General features: G+C 39.6%; 1 protein-coding gene across 1 annotated transcript in view; it reads left to right on the plus strand.

The window, feature by feature from the left end:
* The window catches only part of SH2D6 (SH2 domain containing 6), a 1,258,756-nt gene that overhangs the window by 406,409 nt on the left and 828,959 nt on the right, over window positions 1-23,388 (plus strand). The window contains exon 6 of the mRNA XM_044084299.1: window positions 23,135-23,322. Coding sequence (XP_043940234.1) covers window positions 23,135-23,322 — 188 coding nt within the window. The remainder of the gene's footprint in view (window positions 1-23,134; window positions 23,323-23,388) is intronic.

A 23,388-nucleotide genomic window follows, 5' to 3' on the forward strand; every position in this document is an offset into this window, starting at 1 on the left:
TAACTCGGCATTGTAAGCACTCTAAGCCCTCTAGGTACTATATTCAGTTGGAGAGATGCCTCTAGATGAAAATGCTGCCATTGCAGCCATTTATATTTATAGAGCTTGTTCTCCAAAGCTGTATAAGTTTTCAAAAATGAATCATATTCATTAACATCATTCTGTTGATAAAGAAATATACTGCATACCGGATTAAGCAACCAATGACTTGCAGGTATCAAACTTGTAAAAAATTATTAGACATTGGTAGCACACAGCAGAGATGTTTATTTAAATAAAAAATAACATATTAGTCATTGGCGACTCGATTGTGAGTCCCCCTCACCAGTCTTGAGGAGGAGAAGGTCACAGTCAGTTGTCTGGCGGGTGCCAGAATCTGCCACATCACATCTGCCACATCACACACGCACTCAAGTCCCTCCATAACAGGTACGACTATGACTCTGCCATTGTCCATGTTGGTGTGAACGACTTGAGATGTACTTCCCTGGATTATATGAAAAGAGACATGATTGAGCTCTCAGAGTATGAGTCCCAGGCAGGTATGACCCTAGCATTAAGCAGCATTCTGCCTTCACCAAGAATGATGCCACAATATAAACAAAGAATGATAGATGTTAATAATTGGCTTAGTTTCTGGTGTCATTCTAAGGGTCTTCAGTATCTGTCAGCCTGGGACAATATGATTGATAGGCCTTGATGCTTTGCCAGAGATGGTCTACACCTGTCATCCCTGGTCTTCCGGTTACTAGCCAAGGCCCTTGCCTCCCCCATAATGCCTTTTTTAGGCAATGTTCCAAAAACAAAGCTTCCAACATAAAAAAACATTACAAATTGGAATAATGCAAATTGAATGTCATGCTGCTTAATGCTAGGATCCTTAACCTGAAAATGCACTCATTGGAAGCATTCCTAGCTCTGGAACATGCTGACATCTTTGCAGTCACGGAAACCTGGTTCAAGGCTGAGGAGAGCACCCCTGCCTTGCTGGCAGCACCTCATTCCATACATTCTGTTCCCAAAATGAGGCTGGGAAGACCAAAGGTGGTGGAGTCTCTATCTTCATTAAAGATAAGCACATCTCCAGACTGGTTTGCCAACATGATGCACTAGAGCAATTACAGGTGCAATTAGCAATTGGCAAGACACCCATCCAAGTCATAGCCAGCTACAGATCTCCCTCCATGACTCAGGATATGCAATTCTCCTACCTGGCCCGAATGGATTCCATCAAGGTAACTCCTAACACCCTGATCCTTGGTGACTTCAAGTTCCCCGTCCATTGACTGGGTGAAATATTCTTGCACTAATGCACTTACACAACCATTCCTTGACTTCGTTAATTCTAATGCCTTAGACCAGCTTGTCTCTACCCCCACAAGGGGGTGATAATATCTTGGACTTGGTTCTCACCAACATGGGGGACCACTGCACTACCTCCATAGTAAGCTCCTCCGAGGTGCGATAAGACCATCTGTCTGTCTCACTTGAAGTTTTTATCCCACCCAGCCCCTCCCCCCGCCATCATTAACAGGCTAAAATACTTCTCAAAAGCTGACTACAGCCTCCTAAAGGATGGTAGCAATATGTTCGCAGAACAACCCCCCCACAGAGGATGTGGGTAATATGCTGAGCAATACACCAAGGCAGTATACAAGTACCTGTATAATTGCACAGACTTAACCATTCCCAACAGAACAAAAAACAGTTCCTCTAGGAAAAACAATGTCTGGTGGACATCCTCTATCAACAGGCTATACAATAAAAGGAGGAAACTGCTGTCAAAGGGTAAGAAGGGGCAAATTCATAATTGGAAAACCTCCCTCCTCAGCCTCAACAGGTGAATTAGATGGCTGGTGAAATCCTCAAAAGCCAATTATGAATCAAAACTTGCCTCAGAAGCTAAGGGAAAACACATAGCCTTTTTTAGTTATGTCAGGAACCTCCATGGCAAAGCCCAGGTCTGTTCCAAATTAGCACTTAACAGTACTACTTACAATGATCTGGTTGACATAGCCAAACTGCTAGCCAATATGTTCAGTGCAAACTTCACCCCTCTGTCTCCTCCCAAAGGTCCTTTTGGCATGCCTGATACATGTCCAACACCTCATATCTCTATAGATCAAGTTAAAATAACCCTATCCAAGGGAAAGAACACAGCTTCCATGGGGCTGGATAACATCCCTGGCTGTATTCTGTACCAACTCCAGCACAAACTAGCTTTGCCATTGAACACCCTGTTTAATTACTTCCTAAGTATAGGCTTTGTCCCAGCTGAGTGGAAAACTGCCACTGTTATCTCCTTACACAAAGGTGGTGCCACTAGCTCAACAAGTCTGATCTGTAAAGCCATGAAGTGTATTATCATGGAGCTCATAAACAAGGACATAGGCAATCTCCAAACACTAGACCCCACCCAGTCTGGATTCATCAAGCAGAGATTGTGCTTATTGAACCTGGTTGACTTTTTTGAGACTGTTACCAAGGCCCTAGATGAGGGAAAGTCAGTGCATGCAGCATACCTCGACTTGGCCAAGGCCTTTGACACAATCCCCCCACTCATGCATTATTGAAAAACTAACTCAACTTGGCATCAATCCCTACATCACCAGGTGGGTGGCCAACTGGCTCACTGATAGGACCCACAAGGTCAAAATGGGTGAATCCACTTCCACCAGCAGACCCTTTACTAGTGGTGTTCCTGAGGGATTTGTCCTGGGACTTCTTCTGTTTGGCATTTACTTCTCAGAGGTCCAGGTTAAGGCAAAAGAACTGAGGCTGACCAAGTTTGCTGATGACTGTAAGCTGGGAGCGGTCACTGACTCTCCCAATGATGTCAACATATTGGAAGAGGATCTCACAGCAATAAATGACTGGTGCCAAGGTCATGGCCTTAAATTAAACCCCCAAAAAATATTATCATACCATTTGCCAAAAACAATACCCCTACTGACTACCACATCAATGACGACACCCTAAGGACGCAACCTGTGGTGAGAGACCTTGTTATGAAGGTTGAGAGCAATCTCACATTTGACCATCATGTAGCCACAGTGGTCAGAAAAACCTTCTACATGGCTCATCTCATAGGTAAAAGGATTGCATCCAGGAAAAAAGGCGTTATTACCTCACTATACACCACCCTCATTAGGCCAATAATTGAGTATAATGCCCCTTTTGTATGTACCTCTCCAAACACCTGCATCAATTGGAAAGGCCACAGAAATACTTTATGAAGGGAATCCATGGCCTCAAATACGTGTCCTACATAGAGAGGCTTAAATCTCTGTCACTCTATTCGGTGTCATACAGATTGTTCAGAGGTGACCTGTGTCGCGCATACAAGGCCATCTCAGACCCTGCCCTAATGGGTATGCTTCATATCCGTAAGTCTAACTTCTCACAAGACATCCGCTCAAAAGACCTAAACCTAATATGTGATAGCAATAGAACTTGCTGGAGAGACAGTTTTGTCTGCCAGAGGCTGCCCCTTCTCTGGAATAGACTCCCCATACATGTCAAGCAGAGTACCTCACTGACTCTCTTCAAGTGTATCCTTGAGTGGATGGATAACCACAACTTCATCCCAGGCATTCCACCTGTGTCCTTCATGGACAGAGACAACAGGTGCTGATTGAGGGTTACTAAAGAGCAACCACTTGGCTAGCCTTGTAAAGTCCCCAGGGCCAATAGCCTAGTAAACCCCTATGATCCTATGATGACACCTATTTCTTTCACTGCTAATGTGGCTCTTCATGCTAGGCAATTTAGGATATGCTGCCAAGTGGATTGAATTGATGGGTTGACTTCCCTGAGAGTATCATATGTTCCTTTTATAATAAGATTCAAATTACAGTATCCTTCCACTGATCACACTCTGATGTCAGGACTGTACTTTACAGTATCCCACCACTCCTGGCTAAGTTTCACATTATTCTACATTTAAGTGTTGTCATATCACTTTCTCTTTTGTGTTTTGCAGCCCTGCTTTAGTGGGCAGCTCCATTTGCAATCTTCTGTCCATCTCTGTGATTTCTGTTGGTACAGTGAAACCTCTACTCCACCCTTAGCCATCCATAGCATTTTCCCTTTCATGGAACATTTCACTGAATTTATATTGCTGTACGTTTCATCAACTTTGTCAGTGTCAGTTTCCTGTCTGTGTGAGCAGACTTGCAGTATTGACCAGAGGTGCTCATGCATGTTTAATGTTTATGTCAGGTGTTCATACTTTAATCTAGTCATGATGGGATCTAACATGATCTTGCCACAGGTCTGTTCTGTGGCCACTTTTTGAAGAAGCTCATTACACACAATAGCCTGGCTACATGCATGGGTAATAAGCAATGAGGATCATTGTGAAATGAATATAAATAGAGCTGGCTTGGCTATGATCATGGATGTCACATTTCTAAATCCCCAGGGTAGTTAGAAAGTCTTTGTTGATAGGTTTCAGATACTAAAATCTGAAGGGATTATGCCTTTTTGTTAATTGCTTAAAATATAAATTTTCCAAGCTTCCCATTAAATTAGGCTGTGCAGTGATGTAGGGAAAATTATTAATGTTTACCTGTGTTAGTGTGGCCCAAGAGTCTGATGGCATGGTGCAAAGTATTAAAGCTATAAGATGCTAATCAGCTGCATCCTTGGTGTTTGGTTTAGGGCTTTCAGTTTCCATTTGCCTACTGCCTGTCCCTGAGCAAGTGAATTAGCCAGACAGTTCCTTTGTTCAACCATAAAATGAGTAACTTGTACCTTATGGGTTTATGTGGTTAACAAATAGATTCAAAAACTGCTAAAAAAATTGTATTGATTCCTCACATATTGGTCTAGTCGGGAATAAAAGTACAAGCCCGGATAAATGGGGAGGGTTGCGTCAGGAAAGGCATCCGGTGTAAAAATTTTGCCACATCATATATGCAGAAAACTGTACAGAAATTCACACCGGATTGGTCGAGGCCCGGGTTAAAAACGACTGCCACCAGTACTGTTGGCCAACAGGGTGCTGGCGGAAATTGGGCTACTGTTGGCTGAAGGAGGAGAATGTGGTGAGAGAGGACATGCAGGCAGTTGGTGTGACAGAGCAAGATGCAGAGGAAAGGAAGAAATGGAACCAGTTGATCTGCTGTGGCGACCCCTAATGGGAGCAGCCGAAAGAAGAAGAAGAAGCAGTATTCAGAATAAACATATAGTTTATTTAATAAAAACAGCTTGAATCTGCAAAATGTTACTGTATTCCTGGTACAAATGAAAGCAAGAGGAAAGGACACTAGTTCTGAGGCTGTTACAGACAGCAGCGTATTTATAATTAATGAGCTGAAATTCATAAAAATAAAAAAACACAATCATGCAATCAGCTGATGTTACACTCAAGAAATATTCAAAACAACATATATACTTAATGAGAGCTACAGATGTGAAATTTGGTCATGCAAAATAAATACATACACACATACATACATAATGTGTTGCATTTTAAGATGGTGAAAGGTACAAGCCTACACTTTTGGGGAGAAGCTGGCAGAACAAAAAAAAATATTTAAATATGACAGAAGTAAAGCATATAGTTCCTAAAAGTGAAGCTCTAGGACAAACTATTAAGCATGAAGCTGAATTTTTATCAAGATCCTAAATTAGACAAGTTGGGTGCTTCTTCAGCGTTCAATAAACAGGCAATGGTAGCATTGAAAGAATTGAAAATGGATTTCAAACTCTATGACCCTTTTAAACACATACACCCACAAGGGAAAGCAGAGAATTTTACTTATTATTCAACCTGCCATAAAATGTGGTCGAGAATTGACTTTTTCTTAATTTCAGAGGTGTTAATCTCAGCTGACCCTAGTGTTTCAAATCAAGTCAGACAACTCTCAGACCATTCAAAAATAACTTTAACCTTAAACAGTAGTAATATGGATACTAAGAGGCTTCGAGGGTATAATTGGTCCTTGAACCCATATTTACTAACCAAGGAAGATATATTAATGGAAGTCAAGGAGATACTTAAACAGTCATTAAATAATATTTCCCAAAATAGACACCCAATAGATATAGAATGGGCTACAACTAAAACGCAGCTAAAAGGACTATTTATACAAAGAGCTACATATTATAAAAAATTACAAAAGAAGACTCAATTGGATTTAGAAACTAAAATTCAATTACTGGACCAAGATTTGATGAGGAACTATAATGAACAGACAGAAACTGAGCTATTAAGATGTCAAAAAGAACTGTTTTTACTTCATAATATAAATTTGTCACTTTATGAACAAAGAAATTTAGTTAAATATGCAAATCATATTCAAACCCCCTCGAAAGCATTAGCTCGTATTATTAACCAGATGAAATCAACACGATTTACTACTGAAATACACTATAACAATACTACATATACTGACAAGGATATCATGAAGACCTTTGAAAAAATTTTTAATCAGATTTATGGTGAGAAGCAGACACTCTTGCAAGATAAAGACAGAAAAGATTTTTTACAGAGAATCACTTTCCCTAATATTGACAAGGAATTTCATAGAGATTTAATCAAACCGATTACAGTTGAGCAGCTGTCCGAAACAAGCAAGAAACTGAAGCCTCACAAAGCCCCAGGCCCAGATGGTTTGACCTCGAATTCTACAAATCTTTTAGTGAGATTTTGAGCAGTGTATTGTCACAGACTTTTAATTATATCACTCTAAATAGAATTAATGATCCTCATTTTAATGCCTCAAGGACAGTTCTGATATTAAAAGAGAAAGGTGATTCCAAAAATCCTGATAATCCTATATCACTTTTGAATATGGACATGAAAATCATGACATCCATTCTGGCGAGTAGGCTGAAAAAGGTAATAAACCCAATAATATCAGAGGAACAGGCGGGGTTTATGGATGGGAGGCAGACCACGGATAATACCTTAACGCTCCATACCTTAATCTCTTATGCGAAAATATATAAACCTGAATTTGTATGCCCTAATTATTGATGCTCAGAAAGCATTTGATAGGGTTAATTTGGTTTATTTATTTGATACATTACCTTATTTTAATATACCGCAGGAGTTTATCTCAATGTTAAGGATACTATATAGAAATGCATACACAAATTTATTTATAAATCGAATGCTTTCGAATAGGATAAAAATCATAAATGGTACCCGACAAGGCTGCCCATTATCTCCCATCTTATTTAATCTTTACTTGGAGCCTTTATTTTTACACCTTAAGCAAAATGTTTTTATAATTCTCCTGTACTGTATGGAATAAAAGTTAGGATGGCTGCCTATGCAGATGATTTAAACATATATTGTACCACACCTGTTTCCGATACTGAAAAATATTAGCTGCAATAGAAATCTTTGAGAGAATTTCCAATTACAAGCTAAATTTTAAAAATCTAAAATATTCCCATTAAAGACACCCACACCTTTTTCAATGCTACCATTAATAGGACAAGTATTGGGAAGAAAAGATAAAATATCTGGGAATTGTCTTCTCAACTGAAAATAGAGAATTTTTATTAACAATGTAAAGTCAACTACAGATCAAATAACATTGGATCTTGAAAGATGGAGTAGATTGAAGTTACCGATGAAGCAGCTATCATAAGAATGAATGTTCTTCCTAGAATGTTATATATTTTTAGAGCTGCACAACTCAGAATTACCAAAACATTCTTTAAACAGCTTCATATAAGATTGGGAAGATTTCTTTGGGAACCTAGGAAGAATTCATATGAAAAATTGATGGCTCCAAAAATAAGGGGGCTGGAATTACGGATTTGAAATGTACTATTTAGTGATTCAGGCCAATAGGATTTTAAAGGCGTCTTACTGATAGTGAAAATAGAAAATGGACACCCAAATGGGTGCTCTTAACGTACAAGCATATAAATGAAGAGTCAACGCTAAAGCATTACCCTTTTTAAATAATTGGACAATGAGTAAATATAAGCTAATGGAGCACATCAAAAGTTATGTAATGGCAATTCAAACTCTTTTCAGTTCCTTAAATTTACTAGAATATATGATGGTTTTGCAACCGTTTCATAGGAACCCAGATTTAACAGTTGGTGGTCAATTGATTGATCTGAAGAAATTCCCTTTAACTGTACTCATGTTAACTGTACTTTCGATTTATATCCTTTTCTAGGAGTACCAGTACAGGATATTTTAAAAGAAATAGAACTCCTATTTCCTATTTAATTATAGTAAGACAGCTAAAAGACTTGGTTATAAACTATTTTAACAACTTTGAAATGAAAGGGAAGATTTAATCATTTCTCGTAATCTATGGGAAGCGCTGTTGCAGGATAGAAAATATATAACTGCAGCATATAAATTGATAAAAGAGAGGAAGTATAATAATTATATTCTTTTATCGATTACTGGAGAGAAATTGATATTCCCAGGCGACAATAAGATTTTGGAGGCATTTAAATTAACATTAAAGTCCGTATCCTTCAGAAATTGGTATCTACGAGCAGCTGATGATATTTAACAATGCATACTATACACTTTGCACAAATTTGATGTAAGAATTCACCCATATGCCCACATTGCTTTGATCAGACAGCAGATTTGCTTCACATGTTCTGGAGTTGTAAGTGCATTTATAAATTGTGGAATTCATTAAAATTGCAGTTACAAAAATGGGTTACCAAAATTAAACACTCTCTTGGGAGTTTATGATTCTTCATATTCCCCTGAGAATCTAAATAAATCAAAACAATTGTAATTATGAATATTTGCCTATTAATGAAATTATATATAGCCACAAATTGGTTGAACCCAGCCCAGACATCGTGGGAAAATTTCAGATTGTTGGCAATAAAACACATCTTAGCGCATAAACTGTTAATTAGTGATCACAAGAAAATATCAACAACATAAAAATCTGGGAGCAAATTTTAATATTATTTTGGCTTAAGAGGTTACTATCCACTTTTTCGGAACCAGAATATAGTCTAAATCAACCTTAGATTAGATAGAAAATGTACAGAAAAGACAGATTGTTGGCTTGGATTTGTTAATGTTGAATTTTTTTTTTTTTTATTATTTTCCTTTTGATTGTTAGTGCTGTACCTTTGATCAATACATGAGGTTGATATATATGTGAAATTAACCAATGGAAGCATTTTGTATATATTGTATATAATGTGTGAATTTGTAATATGGTTGTGAAAAATAATAAAAAATGATTATTGAAAAAAAAAAAAAAAGCATGAAGCTGAATTTAAAGAAGAAATTGGTGGGTCTATATCACAACGTCAAACTAACATAAGTTCGAACATTGTAACATCGAACCGAAAATTCCGAAACCCAATTATAACAAAAACACAGAACAGTGATTTTTTTCGCAGGGAAAAAGTATGAGTTCACACTAAAGTGGAGGAAATAGCAAAGCCCCAAAAATGGCCCACCGATTTTTTTCCCTGGGAAAAAAAATCGGTGTGCCATGGCTTCGCTATTTTTGGATTTCGGACTTTTGGGTTCGATATTACAACGTTCGAACTTATACAAGTTCAACATTGTAATATAGACCCGAAATGGGTATATTTAAAGAAAGCAAAGTTAGTATTTATTTTTCATTTTCAGATCATTTTTATCAGTAGGTTGCCTATTCCAGAAAATCTTGCTGATTTCAACATATCTGCTCAATTATTTATGCTAGATGTCATGGATAATATACTAGTGCAAATTGAGCAAACAGTGGAGTGGCATAGATTTATTTAAGTTGTATGCATATGAATGCATCTTGAAATGGTGGATTATAATTAGTGAGCCAGCATTTATGTTATACTATTCAGAAGTTTATTACTGTGAATCTAAGATGGGCATATCTTGTAGGGATTGAGAGTCACAGTCTCACTTCTTCTTCTTCTTTCGACTTTTCCCGGTTAAGGATCACCACAGCAGAACTCCAGTCCACTAATGATTGGCAGTAGATTATTTACGGGTGCCGAGGTGCCGAGGTGCCAGCTCGACACTCAACCTTCAACGAAGGCACACCCATTCTATGCATGTCTTTCGAACACCATTCGACCATGGGGAGGACATACAGACTCCACACAGAAGGCGCTCCAGCTGAGAATCGAATGGGAGAACCTCTTGTTGTGAGGTAACAACGCTACCGCTGCACCACCGTGGCTTAATCAGTCTCTCTACAAAATGATTTTGTAATAATGACAGTGTTGTGTGTATCTCATCCTTGAATGCTCTGAATGAAAGGCTTAGACATACTATAATTATAGTGGTCTGGTATGGATCAGGATATGGAAAGGAAGTAGTGGTATGTGAAGACCATCAAGAAAACAGTAAATCTGCAAAATAACTACTAACTACACATTTATACACATGGGAATGGCCTGAAAAGCCATTGTCTAGACTGCATGTGTACCATGCTTGTGTTAATTGTGACGGATGCTTATTCAAAACAGATGAACATGCATGTTATGAATTCTGCTACTGTATATCAACCACTGAAACCTGAGACAAAAGTTTTAACATGCATTATATTCTAGAATTTCTAGTATATAATAATGACTCTTATTAAGCAACGTGGAGCATGAAAACTTAATGAAGAGACAGAAAATTAATAATTTAGCTACTGCACCATTCAATGCTTCATCTAATTACCTGGAAGAAAGAGCTGTACATGTTTTGAAAGAGGAATTGAAGAAAGGTGAAGCTGTGGAAATGCAACTGTCTTAGTTCTTGTTTAATTACTGAAATGGTCCTCAGTTGACAACACGTCTGTCTGCAACAGAAATGCTGCTGCTGTGAAAGCCTAAATTTATGTTTCACTTGTTTCTGTCAGGTTTGAAAATAAAAATTCAGAGAAAACATTGGACACAGAAGCAGATTTTCGATAAACATAAAAAGCTGAGAAGCCTAGCATTTTAATGTATTTATTTATCCTTGCTGGGTGTCGGGCTGACAACTTGGCATCGTAAAAATCGACTGCCAATCATTTGTGGCGACCCCTAACCGAGAAAAGCCGAAAGACAGTTATATTATCCTTTATTAATCACTTAGCCCCACTAGGCTAGTAGTCTATTTTCAGTGGAGACACAAGATGGTATTTATACTGCTAGGGGAAATTTGGTCAGGACACTGAGGAACTTCCCCTGCTCTTTTTGATAGATGCTGTGGGATCTTTCACTTCAATATGAGTTACTACCAACTCAAGCTGATGAGACCTCAGTTTAACATCTCATCCCCCTCATCCTGCACTGCAGTATTAGCAATTGAGCTATGTTATGTGGGAACAGAACCCATAGCCTTCTGCACCATTGGAGGGTGTACTACCTTTTGTGCCACTGCCACTGTCATTTGACATATATAAAAAAGATGTCAAAGTGAGGAGTTACAATATCTATCCTAAATGGATCTTTGGTGTAACTGGAATTGCTCTGGATATAATGCAGTCATGCTTCATCTGTGTGTAAGTATACTGATCAAATATGACCAAGATAACTAGAGACAGTGCCAGCCTGTGAACCTAAAAAACAGTAGGAAGATTTGTTATACTGCACAGAGGTTCTCACATTTTGTTATCAGACGCAGATAATAAAGATGTACAGGTTGCATTTGAACCTGCTGTGATCAAAGACTGTTAAGAACCTGTACTATCCTGAGATAGCAGAATTATGAACCCTTGTGAATCATCAGATGTGCTTGTTGCCACCCATATAGACATTCTGTTTAAAAAACAAGTTTCTTATTCTTCTAAAAAAATAAGTTAGATAGTGTTAAAGCCTCTTCCTGGGAAAGAGTAAGGCTGTGCTCCAGTTTCATTGAAGGCCTAGTGGTGTATGCAGAACATTTTAGTTAGAATTTAAAAACTATGGTCCTTGGAATTGCAAACTAGTGGCTTATTGCCTACAACCATTTTACAGAAAAAAGTGTATAAAGGTCTCACTTTTCAAAGTGAATGCTATGATATTTTCCTGTACTAAGATGTTAGCATTCATGAAGCAGAGATTCTTAGCATAATAATGTGAGAGATACTATCTTGAGTATTTAATGGGTCATTCTAACTGGTATATTATGTTTCAGAACTGTGTAAGACTTTTCAATTAATATCCAGTCCAAACCAGTTCTTCCCTGCCATCATTTTTTTCTCTCGCTGCTGTGGTATACAGCATACACTTCTAAATTATGGGACTTCACACATTGCTTTTTGCTACTGCAACTGCTTGCCTTGGTGTTTGGATTACTTGTTAATATATTTAAATAATTGAAGGCAGTGGATTTTATTCAAAATTATTGCAGCTTTATCTCCCACTCTCATTCATCATTAGTCATCTGATGGTCTGGGTTGCAAGTGTTCAACATTCAGAAATACCCAGTTAGACACCATATCTGCTCCACATGTTGCTGTTTTGCAAATACAGGTATCTTTCACTGTATTCAGTATCCTGTTAAGGATTAATTTGATGTTTTTGTTATCATAAAATGTTAGCACCAAACAGGATGTGTAAACATTATTTAACCACACACCTACCAAAATTATAGGTGACAGCTTTGTTAAAACATTTTTTGCACATGGTTGTAGCCCCCCCCCCTGTATTTACATATACTAATCACACCCATATACTTGCATACACTAACTCTATGTTGACACAACCAAGAGGAAAAAAGAAACTTCTAGTAAAGGTAGGAAAAAAAGAACAAGTCATACAATTGCGATATTGCAGTAGAGATTATGTATATGGTTACTTTTGGGAGCGTGGACTGATAAAATAGCATTCCTGAAATTATCATTCTCTGAGTGGTAGCTCTCCAGTGCAGTATATGCTAGTGTTGTTTCTGTCTATTCTGTGTTGAAATACAACTTTTTACAGTAAGCCTTAAAACTGAAAAGTACAGTTGTGTACACTTACCATAAATGTAGCTGTTCGAGTGTATTCACTGTTGCAGTCATCACATTTGGGTTACCTGCTTGCAGTAGCCCTCAGTCGGCCTGATTATCAAAGTCTTGGGTCCTGCGTCAGTTGCTGTCTTATCTTCCATGACGTCAGGTAGTCAGGGGTATAAAGCATGCAGCTGATGCCATTACATCAGTTTTTCTTGCCCCAGATGTCAAGTGCCCCCATAATGGGAAGCAATTATATACAAGGTTACACCTCCAACAAAAAAGCAAATACACCAGAAAGCTTTAAGCATAGCAAGCAAGAATATAGGTATAGTCAATAGACATCAGGGGACTGGAGGGAGGGTAACCAGGACTGCATCACTGAATACACTTGAACATCTACATTTATGGTAAGTGTACACAACTGTGCTATGTTCTTCGTGTTTCACTGTTGCAGTCATCACATTTGGGTAGATTCCCAAAGCTAAGGATGGGAGGAGGTAATTAGATAGCATTAGGACCAGCTATAAGGCCCTGCAAGACTGCAGTGGCAAAGCCAGCTCTGGATTTAGAAAAAATTGACAAGTGGTAATGCTTGGTTGAATGTATGTACAGAACTCCAGGTAGCAGCTTCTAGCATGTCCCTGGTAGGGACACTTCTGAGAAAGGCTGCAGAGGTAGATGCAGCCCTGGTTGAATGTGGTCTTATCCCCTGTGGGGTAGGTTTTCCATGGTGCTTATTGCAGAAATGAATGCAATGGCCTATCCACTTAGAAATGGTTTGCTTTGAAATGGCCTTCCCCTCTGCCCCTGCAGCAAATGCAACCAGCAGCTGTTCAGATTTCCTGAGAGGCTTACTCCTGTCCAAGTAAAATTTAAGTTGTCTATGCATGTCCAAGGAGTGCAGTATTCATTCCCCTTTGTTCTGTGGATTGGAAAAGAAGGTTGGCAAATGAATGGGCTGATTGAGGGCCACAATGGATACCACCTTGGGCATGAAGGAGTGATTGGTCCTGAGGGACACCCTGTCCACATGAAAGATGATGAAAGGTTTCACTGCCATGAGGGCCTGTAATTCAGACACCCTTCTTGCTGAAGTGATGGCTAGAAGGAAGGCTGTTTTCCAAGAAAGGAATTTCAACTCTGCATTTGCAGCTGGCTCAAAGGGAGGTAGAGTGAGCTTTTCCAATACAAAGTTAAGGTCCCAGGCTGGAGTAGGGGCTCTCCTGGATGGTCTTAAGTTTTTGGCCCTTCTGAGGAATTACTTCAGCAGTGGATGAGAGAAGAGGGGTGGTTCTGTATTGTAATGAGCTGAAATGGCTGAGGCATGAATTTTGATGGAGGAAAAGGAAAGGCCCTTGTGAAGCACCTCAGTTAAGTATTGAAGAATAAGAGATAAATTGGGTGCTGCTGTGCCCATCCCCTGAGTTTGGCTCCAGGAACAGAATCTTTTCCATTTTTCAGTATAGGATTTTCTAGTACTAGGCCTGCTTGCCTCCAGAATGGCATCCATCACTTGCTTACTGATGGATGGTAACGGAGAGGTCAGGTAATTAGCCAGGCTACCAGGTTCAGGGTTTGAAGCTGAGGGTGCAGAATCTGGCCCTCCAGCTGGGACAGCAGGGCAGGGGTCTGAGGTAGGTGCCAGCAGTGACACAGTGCACAAGAGGGGCTACCAGTGTTGGCGTGGCCAGTCTGGTGCAATCATTATTGTCCTTGGTTTGTCCTGTTTGATCTTTAGTAGTACCTTGGAGAGGAGAGACAGAGGGGGAAAGGCATAAACTGATAGGTTTTTCCAGGTGACGGACAGGGCATCCACATTCCAAGCTTGTTTGTGGGGGAGTCCTTGTGCAGAATTTGTCCAACTGGTAGTTCTGGGGGAGGCAAACAGGTCTGTCTCTGGGCTCCCCCATTTGTTTCTCAACATGTTGAATATCTTTGGTTCCAGTTTCCACTCATGTGGGTCCATGAGATTTCTGCTTAGGTCATTTGCCAGTGTATTTAGCTTTCCTGGCAGGAACTGAGCCTGTAGGTGCACTTGGTAGCTCAAGGCTGTGTTCCACAGAGCCATGGCTAGTCTGCAGAGAGGGTATGAGTGGGTTCCCCCCTGCTTGTTTATGTACCTCATAACAGTGGTGTTGTCTGTCTTTACCAATAATTGTCCTGGAAGAATATAGTCCTTGAAGGCTGTCAGAGCATTCTGTACTGCTAACATTTCTTTTTAATTGATATCCAGGTGCATTTAACTTGGGTTCCATTTGCCCTGAATGCACTGCCCTGCCAAGTGAGCCCCTATGCATAGTCTGATGCATCTGTTGTTAGGGTTTTGGTGGCAGGGGGTAGAGTGAATGGCAGTCCCTTGTTTTGGTGGCAGGCCTCTGCCCACCAAAGGAACTCTATCTGTAGACAAGTTATGATAGGAATCATTGATTCCAGATCCTGAGAATGTTGACACCATAGGCTTTTTAGATACTATTGTAGTTTCCTCATATGCAGTCTTGCATATGGTATTAGTAGAATGCAACAGGCCATGAACCCCAGGGCTTGCAGTATTTTCCATGCAGATAGCTGGGTCTTTGTGGCCAGTAGTTTAAAGTAGGCTGTCAAATGAACTTGTTTCTCTGGCGTGAGGTAGGCCATCTGGGAAGTTGTATTCAAGCTTGCTCCCAGGAATACAATTTGTTGACAGGGTACAAAATGTGATTTCATTTCATTTATGGTGTACCCCAGAGCAGTTAACAATTTCTTTACAAATGCCAGGTGAGTTAATAGTATGTCCTGGCTTTCTGCCTGAATTAGACAATCGTCCAGGTATGGGTATATTTGAATATTTCTTTGCTTGCAAAATGCAATGATTGGAGCTAGGCACTTTGTGAATACCCTGGGCGCAGTAGATAAGGCAAAGGGCAATGCAGAGAACTGATAGTGCATGTAGCCTGCTCTGAAGCGTAGGTATCTTCTGCAAGATTCCCTTATTGGGATGTGCAGGTAGGTTTCCTTTAACCACAAATGGATGGAAGGTGCAAAACCAAAAACTAGGAAAATAACAAATGCACCAAGCCTCAGCACAGTTATATCCAATGTTGCCAACCAGGCATCTTTGCCTAGCATGGGAAGCAGCTGATGAAGAGTTAGCATCTTGAATTTTGGGATTACCAAAAATGTGTTTAGGATGGACAGTTCCAGGATTGGATGCCAGGAATTTTCTTTTCTGGGTACAAGGAAAAGTCTTGAGTAGAAACCTTGCCCCCATTCTTCTTCTGGGACAGGTTAAATAGCTCTGATGCTTAAAAGAGAGAGAACTTGCTTATGAGCCTCTGCCCACTGATTTGGGGGTAGGTCTGGCCAACCGTTTGGGCTTGGTAAGGAGTGGAAGTGGAATCTGTATCCTTGGGAAACTATATTTAAAACCCAACAAACCTCAACAAACATATCAGGCTGGTACTTTACCTGATGACATTAGTGATCACACCTTAACATACCTCATAAGGCATAAGAGTAATACTTCTAATACCCCTATCTTTAGAATCTCAAGAAGTCAGAAACATTTTAGCCCTCTCCTATTTAAAACTGAACTAAATGCCTGCAACTGGCACCCTCTAAAATCTCTCCCACTTGAAGATGCTGTTAAATACTTTAATGACAAATTTCTTTCAATCCTTGATAATCATGCTCCAAAACTAACCGTCAGATTGAAATCTAAACCTGCCCCCTGGCTAACCAAGGAAACAAGACAAAAATTGTTGCTTAGAAACAAATCCTGGATAAAATGGAGAACTAGTAAATCTCCCTCAGATCAACAAATCTTTAGATACTTAAGAAACTGTACCAAAAAAGCCATACTTTCAGATAAAAACAACTACTATAGTAATCTTCAGAAGGTAAATCATAACAATCCACGTAAGTTCTGGACAAACTTAAATAAACTTCTTCGCCCAGGACAGACTACAACTCCTTCCCCCTCCGGATCAGACCATAACTCAGCCCATGAAATTGCCAATGCCTTCAATTCCTTCTTTATTGACACCATTAACTCTCTGGCCTCTCACCTTTCCATTGATAATTCTAGCATCCCTGATCTCTCATCTTCCAATCTTCCAACCTTTAAACTACAACCCATCTCTACCACCTTTATCCAAAAATGTATCCAAAAACTTAAACCTTGCACTCCCTCTGCTGATCAGCTTCCATCTGAATTCCTTCAAAAAGCAGCAAATGAAATAGCCTATCCTATATCCATCCTCATAAACAGAACTATTAGTGAAGAAGCCATTCCTGATATCTGGAAAATCTCTTATGTTATCCCCTTACACAAAGGAGGTAGTTCTAATGAGTACTCTAATTATAGGCCCATCACACTCTTGTCACCACTAGCAAAAATTATGGAAAAATGTGTATACTATCAGCTAATGAACCACCTAACTAAACATAACACCATACCTGATATATGGAAAGTCTCTCATATCATCCCACTACATAAAGGTGGTAACTCTATCGACTACACAAACTTTAGACCCATTGCTCTTCTCTCACCTCTAGCTAAGATAATGGAAAAATGTATTCTATCTCTTACATAACATTGCCTCCTTTCCTTTGTTGATACCATCAACAACTCTTGTCACTGCCCTTTTCATTGACCTTTCTAAAGCTTTTGACATGGTAAACCACTCCTCCCTATTCACATCCTTGAATCCCTGTCATTTGACAACCTGGCTATAAAATGGTTTACTTCTTATCTAAGTAACAGACAACAAGCTGTTCTTTGGGACAACCATATCTCCTCCTTACTACCTGTTTCTATTGGAGTCCCACAGGGCTCCATTCTTGAGCCTCTCTTTACATAAACGATCTTAACACTGTAATCCCTCAGGCTACACTATTATTTGTTCATCTACCTCTTCAGGCTACTCTCTCTAACTCAAACTACTAGAAACTTGGTTTACTAGGCGTTACCTTCTCCTGAATGCTAAAAACTAAACTTCTCCTTTTCACTCCCACACCTCCTTTAAATTTCAACATCTTGTCTAATGATACCACTGTCATTACTCCTGACACAACAACTAAACTGCTAGGAATAACCATTGATAACAATCTCACTTTATAACATCATTAAAACTGTTAACAAAAAATAGGTTCTCTTTAAATTTCTTACACCTTCCTCCAGAGCTCTTTGAAGGCTAACCTAAATAAACTAGCAACTTGTTACAATAGCATTGCCGGCTTTGCCACCAGTAACCCTTTCAGAACACATCACTGTCACAACCTAAAACTCCAGGCTTGAGCTTCAAAACTGTCTTATGATCTCACAACCTATTGCCCACAAGATACTTTACCATCCTGAAAACACCCCAATACTATCACAACTGTTAGTCCCTCAAATCTGTAAAATCCCACAACTTAGCTGGAGACTCTCTGTTTACTAATACTGTAGGTAGGACATGGAATCTGCTACCTTAAACAAAAAAGCAGTACTTCCAAAACCACTGGCTTTGTTCCTGCAGGACTCCTGACTAACCTTCCGCACTTCTCCTACTTAACCTTAACTTTTTAATTAATACCTATACTTACTATTTTCTTTTGTCTTTGACTAATATCTTAGTTACTTTTTCTTTTTCTCTTGCCCTGTTGTTCTCCTCCTCTCCACCACCCTCTCTACTATCTCCACTTTACTTGACTCTCTTGTATTTCTAACATCTCTCTCTTTGATAATTTATAGCTAATCTTGAGCTTTTGACCTAGTACAATTTTTACATTTTGTTTTTGTGTTGTACTTATTACTAAATGTATATTCTTAGTATGCTTAAATTTTGTGTGAGACTAGCCCGGTTAACAAATGGAAAATGAAAATGAAAATAACATACTTACTAATTGCCAACATTGTAACAAAACCGTAATAACAATATTCTATCATCAGCTCTATTTATAGACCTGTCTAAAGCCTTTGATATGGTTAACCACCCCTGCTCATTCTTTCCTTAGAACCCAAGTCTATTCTCTGGTTTACCTCCTACCTCAACAACAGGAAACAGGCAGTTCTCTGGGATAACAAACTCTCTTCTCTTTTACCAATCTCTCTTGATGTCCCCCAAGGCTCTATTCTTGGTCCGCTTCTATTCTCCTTATTTATAAATGACCTTTAAGTAGCAATACCCCAGACCACATGCATACAATATGCTGATGATTCCACACTTATCTGTTCTGCCAAAACCATCTCAGAATTACAAACAATTACACAAAATGTATTTAACACTGTAGAGTCATGGTTCTTAAAACGCTGTCTGTTTTAAATGCTAAAAACAAACTCCTCCTATTTAAGCCCACTACTAAGTCCCCCATTAGAATTCTTTATCTCTTCCAGTAATGGCACATCACCTGACTCTACCACCAAGCTGCTAGATAACTGCCTTACCTTTGATAGTCACATCAATAATACTATTAAAACTGTAAATATTACAGAACCAAATGTTTTAACTCCTACAGCCAAAGCTACACTTGCCACCTATTTACACCAACCTAAAGAAAAATAATTTGTTGCGGAAATCTTGTCTAAACCTACAACAACTTCACTGGCTTGAACTAGAAAACTTGTTTCTTTCCCAACTTTCCTTTGTCCATAGGATTTTCTACCATCCTAATAATACACCAATACTATCCCTTTTTTTACTCCTTATGCCAACCTCAGTTCCAAATAAACTTCTAGTAACCTTAACCAAAGCTAACAACTGTGCTGGTGACTCCCTTTTCTCCAACACCATTGGTATGTATTGGAATCATCTTCCGACTGAACTAACTTCCATTCCATCCCAGGTTCTCTTTAAGCAAAACTCAAAATATACCTTAAAATCACTGGTTATGCTTTAACCCTGATTAAAACTATGTCTCTTTTCTTTCCTTCTCCACCTTCTCTTTTTTTTTACTACACTTTAAAGGCTGTCCTTCCTTCTCCATCCTTTTCTAGTAGATCCTCTCAAATCTACAAAAAATTATGATAGCATATTAACTAAATGGAATTTTTAATTTTTTAATGTTTTTTTTTTCCTTTTTTTGTCTGCCAGTTTTCTTGTCCAAAATGTTTTTTTTTTTTTTTTTTTTTAACCTTTGATTCTGTACAGGCTATGTATTTATATCCCTATAATGTAGTATTGTAAACTGACTTATCACCTCTTATTATTCTTTTTTTGTATTATGTAACTATTTGTCTCTATGTGGAACTTTTCTCCCCGGGCCTCTGCTGAAAATGGAAATATATCCAGTCGGACTAGCCCGGTTAACAAATGTAAAATAAAATAAATAAATAAACATTTGTCCTGGGTAATGAGTTCCTAATTTCTTGCATGCAGGACAATCTTTCCCCCTAAAAGAACAGTCAGTTGAGCAGGGCTTGGAAGGTTTAAAGTTAAGTCATTGAGACAGTTTACCATCTTACTACTCTCTGCTTTGGAAGTGGGAGCCCCCCACTGCTTAGGCCTGTGAGTACCTTGGGACTGAATCCTGGGCATTCTGCTGGTTTTGGGTTTGGACTGAGAAGGCCTGGAAGAGGCAGGAAAGGACCAATTCTTAGAGGGCCAATGCCTACTAAATCTGGGAGGCTGTACTTGCAGGAAATCTTTAACAGTTTGCATAGATTTAGCTTTTTCCTCCATCTTTTTAAGTACTTCTTCTGCTTTGTTGCCAAACAGGCGGTCTTGGTTTAAGGGAGCATCCAGTAATTTAGCTTTAACATGATCTGGCAAAGATTGCTCTTTAAGACAAGCATGCCTTCTAAGTACAGACCCAGTGATAGCAGCCCTGCAAGATGCCTCTAATGAATCAAAACCACATTGCAAAGTATGTTTTCCAACTTGTTCAGCAGAATGCATTAAATCCTGTAATTCTTTATTTTCAGCACAATCAGCAATCAACATCATTTTCTGTTTAAGCAATCCAATAATATGCTACTGATACTTTAACATATGAAACTGGCAGTTTAAGGCCCTAATGGCCAAAGTTGCAGAAGTGTATACCTTCTTACCCCATCTATCCAGCGCCCTGGAATCTCTATTAGAGGGGGTAGGATTTTTGGCAGTAGTAGCCTTAATGCCCTTGGGTCCCTGTGAAATGGTCTCAGGATCTGCAGTAGGATTTTTAAAGAGGAACTTGTGAGAGTCAGCTACCCTGTAATACCTATCAGGTTTTCTGGGAGCAGGAGGTAAAGTGTCAAGGGCCAGGCTAGATTCAGAGAAGGCATCATCTACAATGTCCAGTACAGGAGGGATAGCTAAAGGCCTGTGTTGAGGCAGGAGTAAGAATTCCCTAAGCCTCTTTTTGGAGTCAGAGTAATCCTGGCTTTTTCAGTGGAAATGCTCCCTAAGAGTATGTAAGGTTTCACCAAAAGAGAAATCCTCTGGAGGGGAAGCAGAGGGAATGGAGTCCTCTGCATCAGAATCCTCAAAGGTAGATAAGGGTAAATCCTGGTCATCAGAGAAAACAGAAATTTCAGAATCCTGATCAGAAGAATCAGAAGGAAAATCAGTCCTAGGTCTCTTAGAGAGGGAAGGGTGGCTTCCCCTGATTAGAGTAATAAGGTCTTCAGCCATTCTTATAATTTGTTTTTTAGGTATAGGGGCCTGACCATGCAGTCTGGGCATTGGTTTTCTAGGCATGGATTGAGTTTTAGGCCTTGAAGAAGAAGATGGTGTCAGTTTAATATGCAAGTCAGTAGGCCTGAATACACCCTCAGAAGCCGGTACCTGCGCAGTGGCTCTGGAGCCATCCAAGGTAGAGACATATGCAGATTCCACAGTTGAAGAAGCATCTCGAGGCATACCAGACTCCGAATGGGTCTCAGTAGAGGCCTGCGAATCTGAAGTAGCGGGTATCAGGGGCTGAGAAAGCACCTCACTGAGTACTGGCAAACTGGCAACTAGCTTAGGAGAAGTGTCATCAGGAGCTTTGGACCTATGCGGTCTGTCTCTGTCTTTATCTTTGCATTTTTATGGAATGTCAGTAGGCAGGTGGCTTACTGAAGCCATTTCTGGATAATTGAACCGAGTACCAAAATATTTAGATGTGTAAATGAACCAACAACGAATAGTATGAGGTTTGAATAAGGCACAAAACCGACAGCAAGGTACGTCGTGGTCTGGGCTTAAGCAAGGAATGCAGTACAAATGAAAATATTTATGAGGTATTTGCTTTCCTCAAGAAATACAATTGTTAACTTTTACTGACATTAGTTTAGAGCAAGAAAAATTATCCAAAATGGGGTACTTAGTTTAGTTGAAGACTTCGGATCTGAAACTCGAAAACGAAAATTTCAGGAGTCGGCCGACTGGCACTTGAGAACTGCTTCTGCTTCAGGCATCGCACAGCAAGAAAGACTGATGTAATGGCATCATCTGCATGCTTTATACCCCTGACTACCTGACGTCATGGAAGATGAGACAGCAACCGACGCAGGACCCAAGACTTTGATAATCAGGCCGAATGAGGACTACTGCAAGCAGATAACCCAAATGTGATGACTACAACAGTGAAACACGAAGAACATCTAGGTCATCAGGGAGTCCATATCATGTGACCATACAGCAATACTGCCATCTGTAGGTTAGGTCCGGCTTACATATTAATATCTCCCTTGCAACACCAGAAAAGCAGTTTGAAGTAAACTGCAAACTTTTGAGTGATGGACTGCATTTAACCAATGACTTCATTCCTCTCACTAACGAGGATGCAGCATGATCTATCACAATGCACATTCTGATGAATGATACTATTAGTTTGTGTCCCAGTCAGCAAAACTAATTTATGAGTGTGTGTGTGTGTGTGTGTGTGTGTGTGTGTGTGTGTGTGTGTGTGTGTGTGTGTGTGTGTGTGTGTATTACTACGTCATTACTAATCCCATCCTTCTAGAACACATCTGGAAATAGCCCAGTTCAACATACTCCTGAAGAATGTGTTTGTTCATTTATTTGTTTGTTAAGTAGTAGTCTAACTACTACTTAAACAAATAAATGAACAAACACATTCTTCAGGAGCAGCACAAAGAAAGCATGTTGAACTGGACTATTTCCAGATGTGTTCTAGAAGGATGGGATTAGTAATGATGTAGTAATTTCTCATTCATTTTGCCAAAGTGTCCCTCTTCATAGGTGATCAGAGAATAACCAAGAGCAATAAACTGGCAAATGACAGGAAGGCAGTGTGAATGGATCAATAAATGATTCAATGCCTGTAAGTGACAATGATATAACCTGCTTTCCTCAGACAGCTGTAAATTAACCTGCACTTTTTTTCAGATCGCTCTGATCCCATTCCCAAGGGTCCTCCGGCTCGTGCTCCTCCACGTGCTGCTGCTCCACCGCCTCGTGCTGCAGCCACCCTACCTCCATCCAGAAATGCAGCTGTCCCACCACGCACTGGGGCTCCTCCCCCACCTCGTCCTGGTCCATTTAAGCAGTCTGCTCCTCAGAAGAACTCCAAACCAGTACGTATAGAAAGGGTACCTCATTACAGGATGGAATTAATGTATTTGTACTCTACTGTCTAAGGT

This window comes from Protopterus annectens, chromosome 9.part0 (genome assembly GCF_019279795.1).
Source record: "Protopterus annectens isolate FY-2018-M chromosome 9.part0, PAN1.0, whole genome shotgun sequence".
NCBI lineage: Eukaryota > Metazoa > Chordata > Ceratodontiformes > Protopteridae > Protopterus > Protopterus annectens.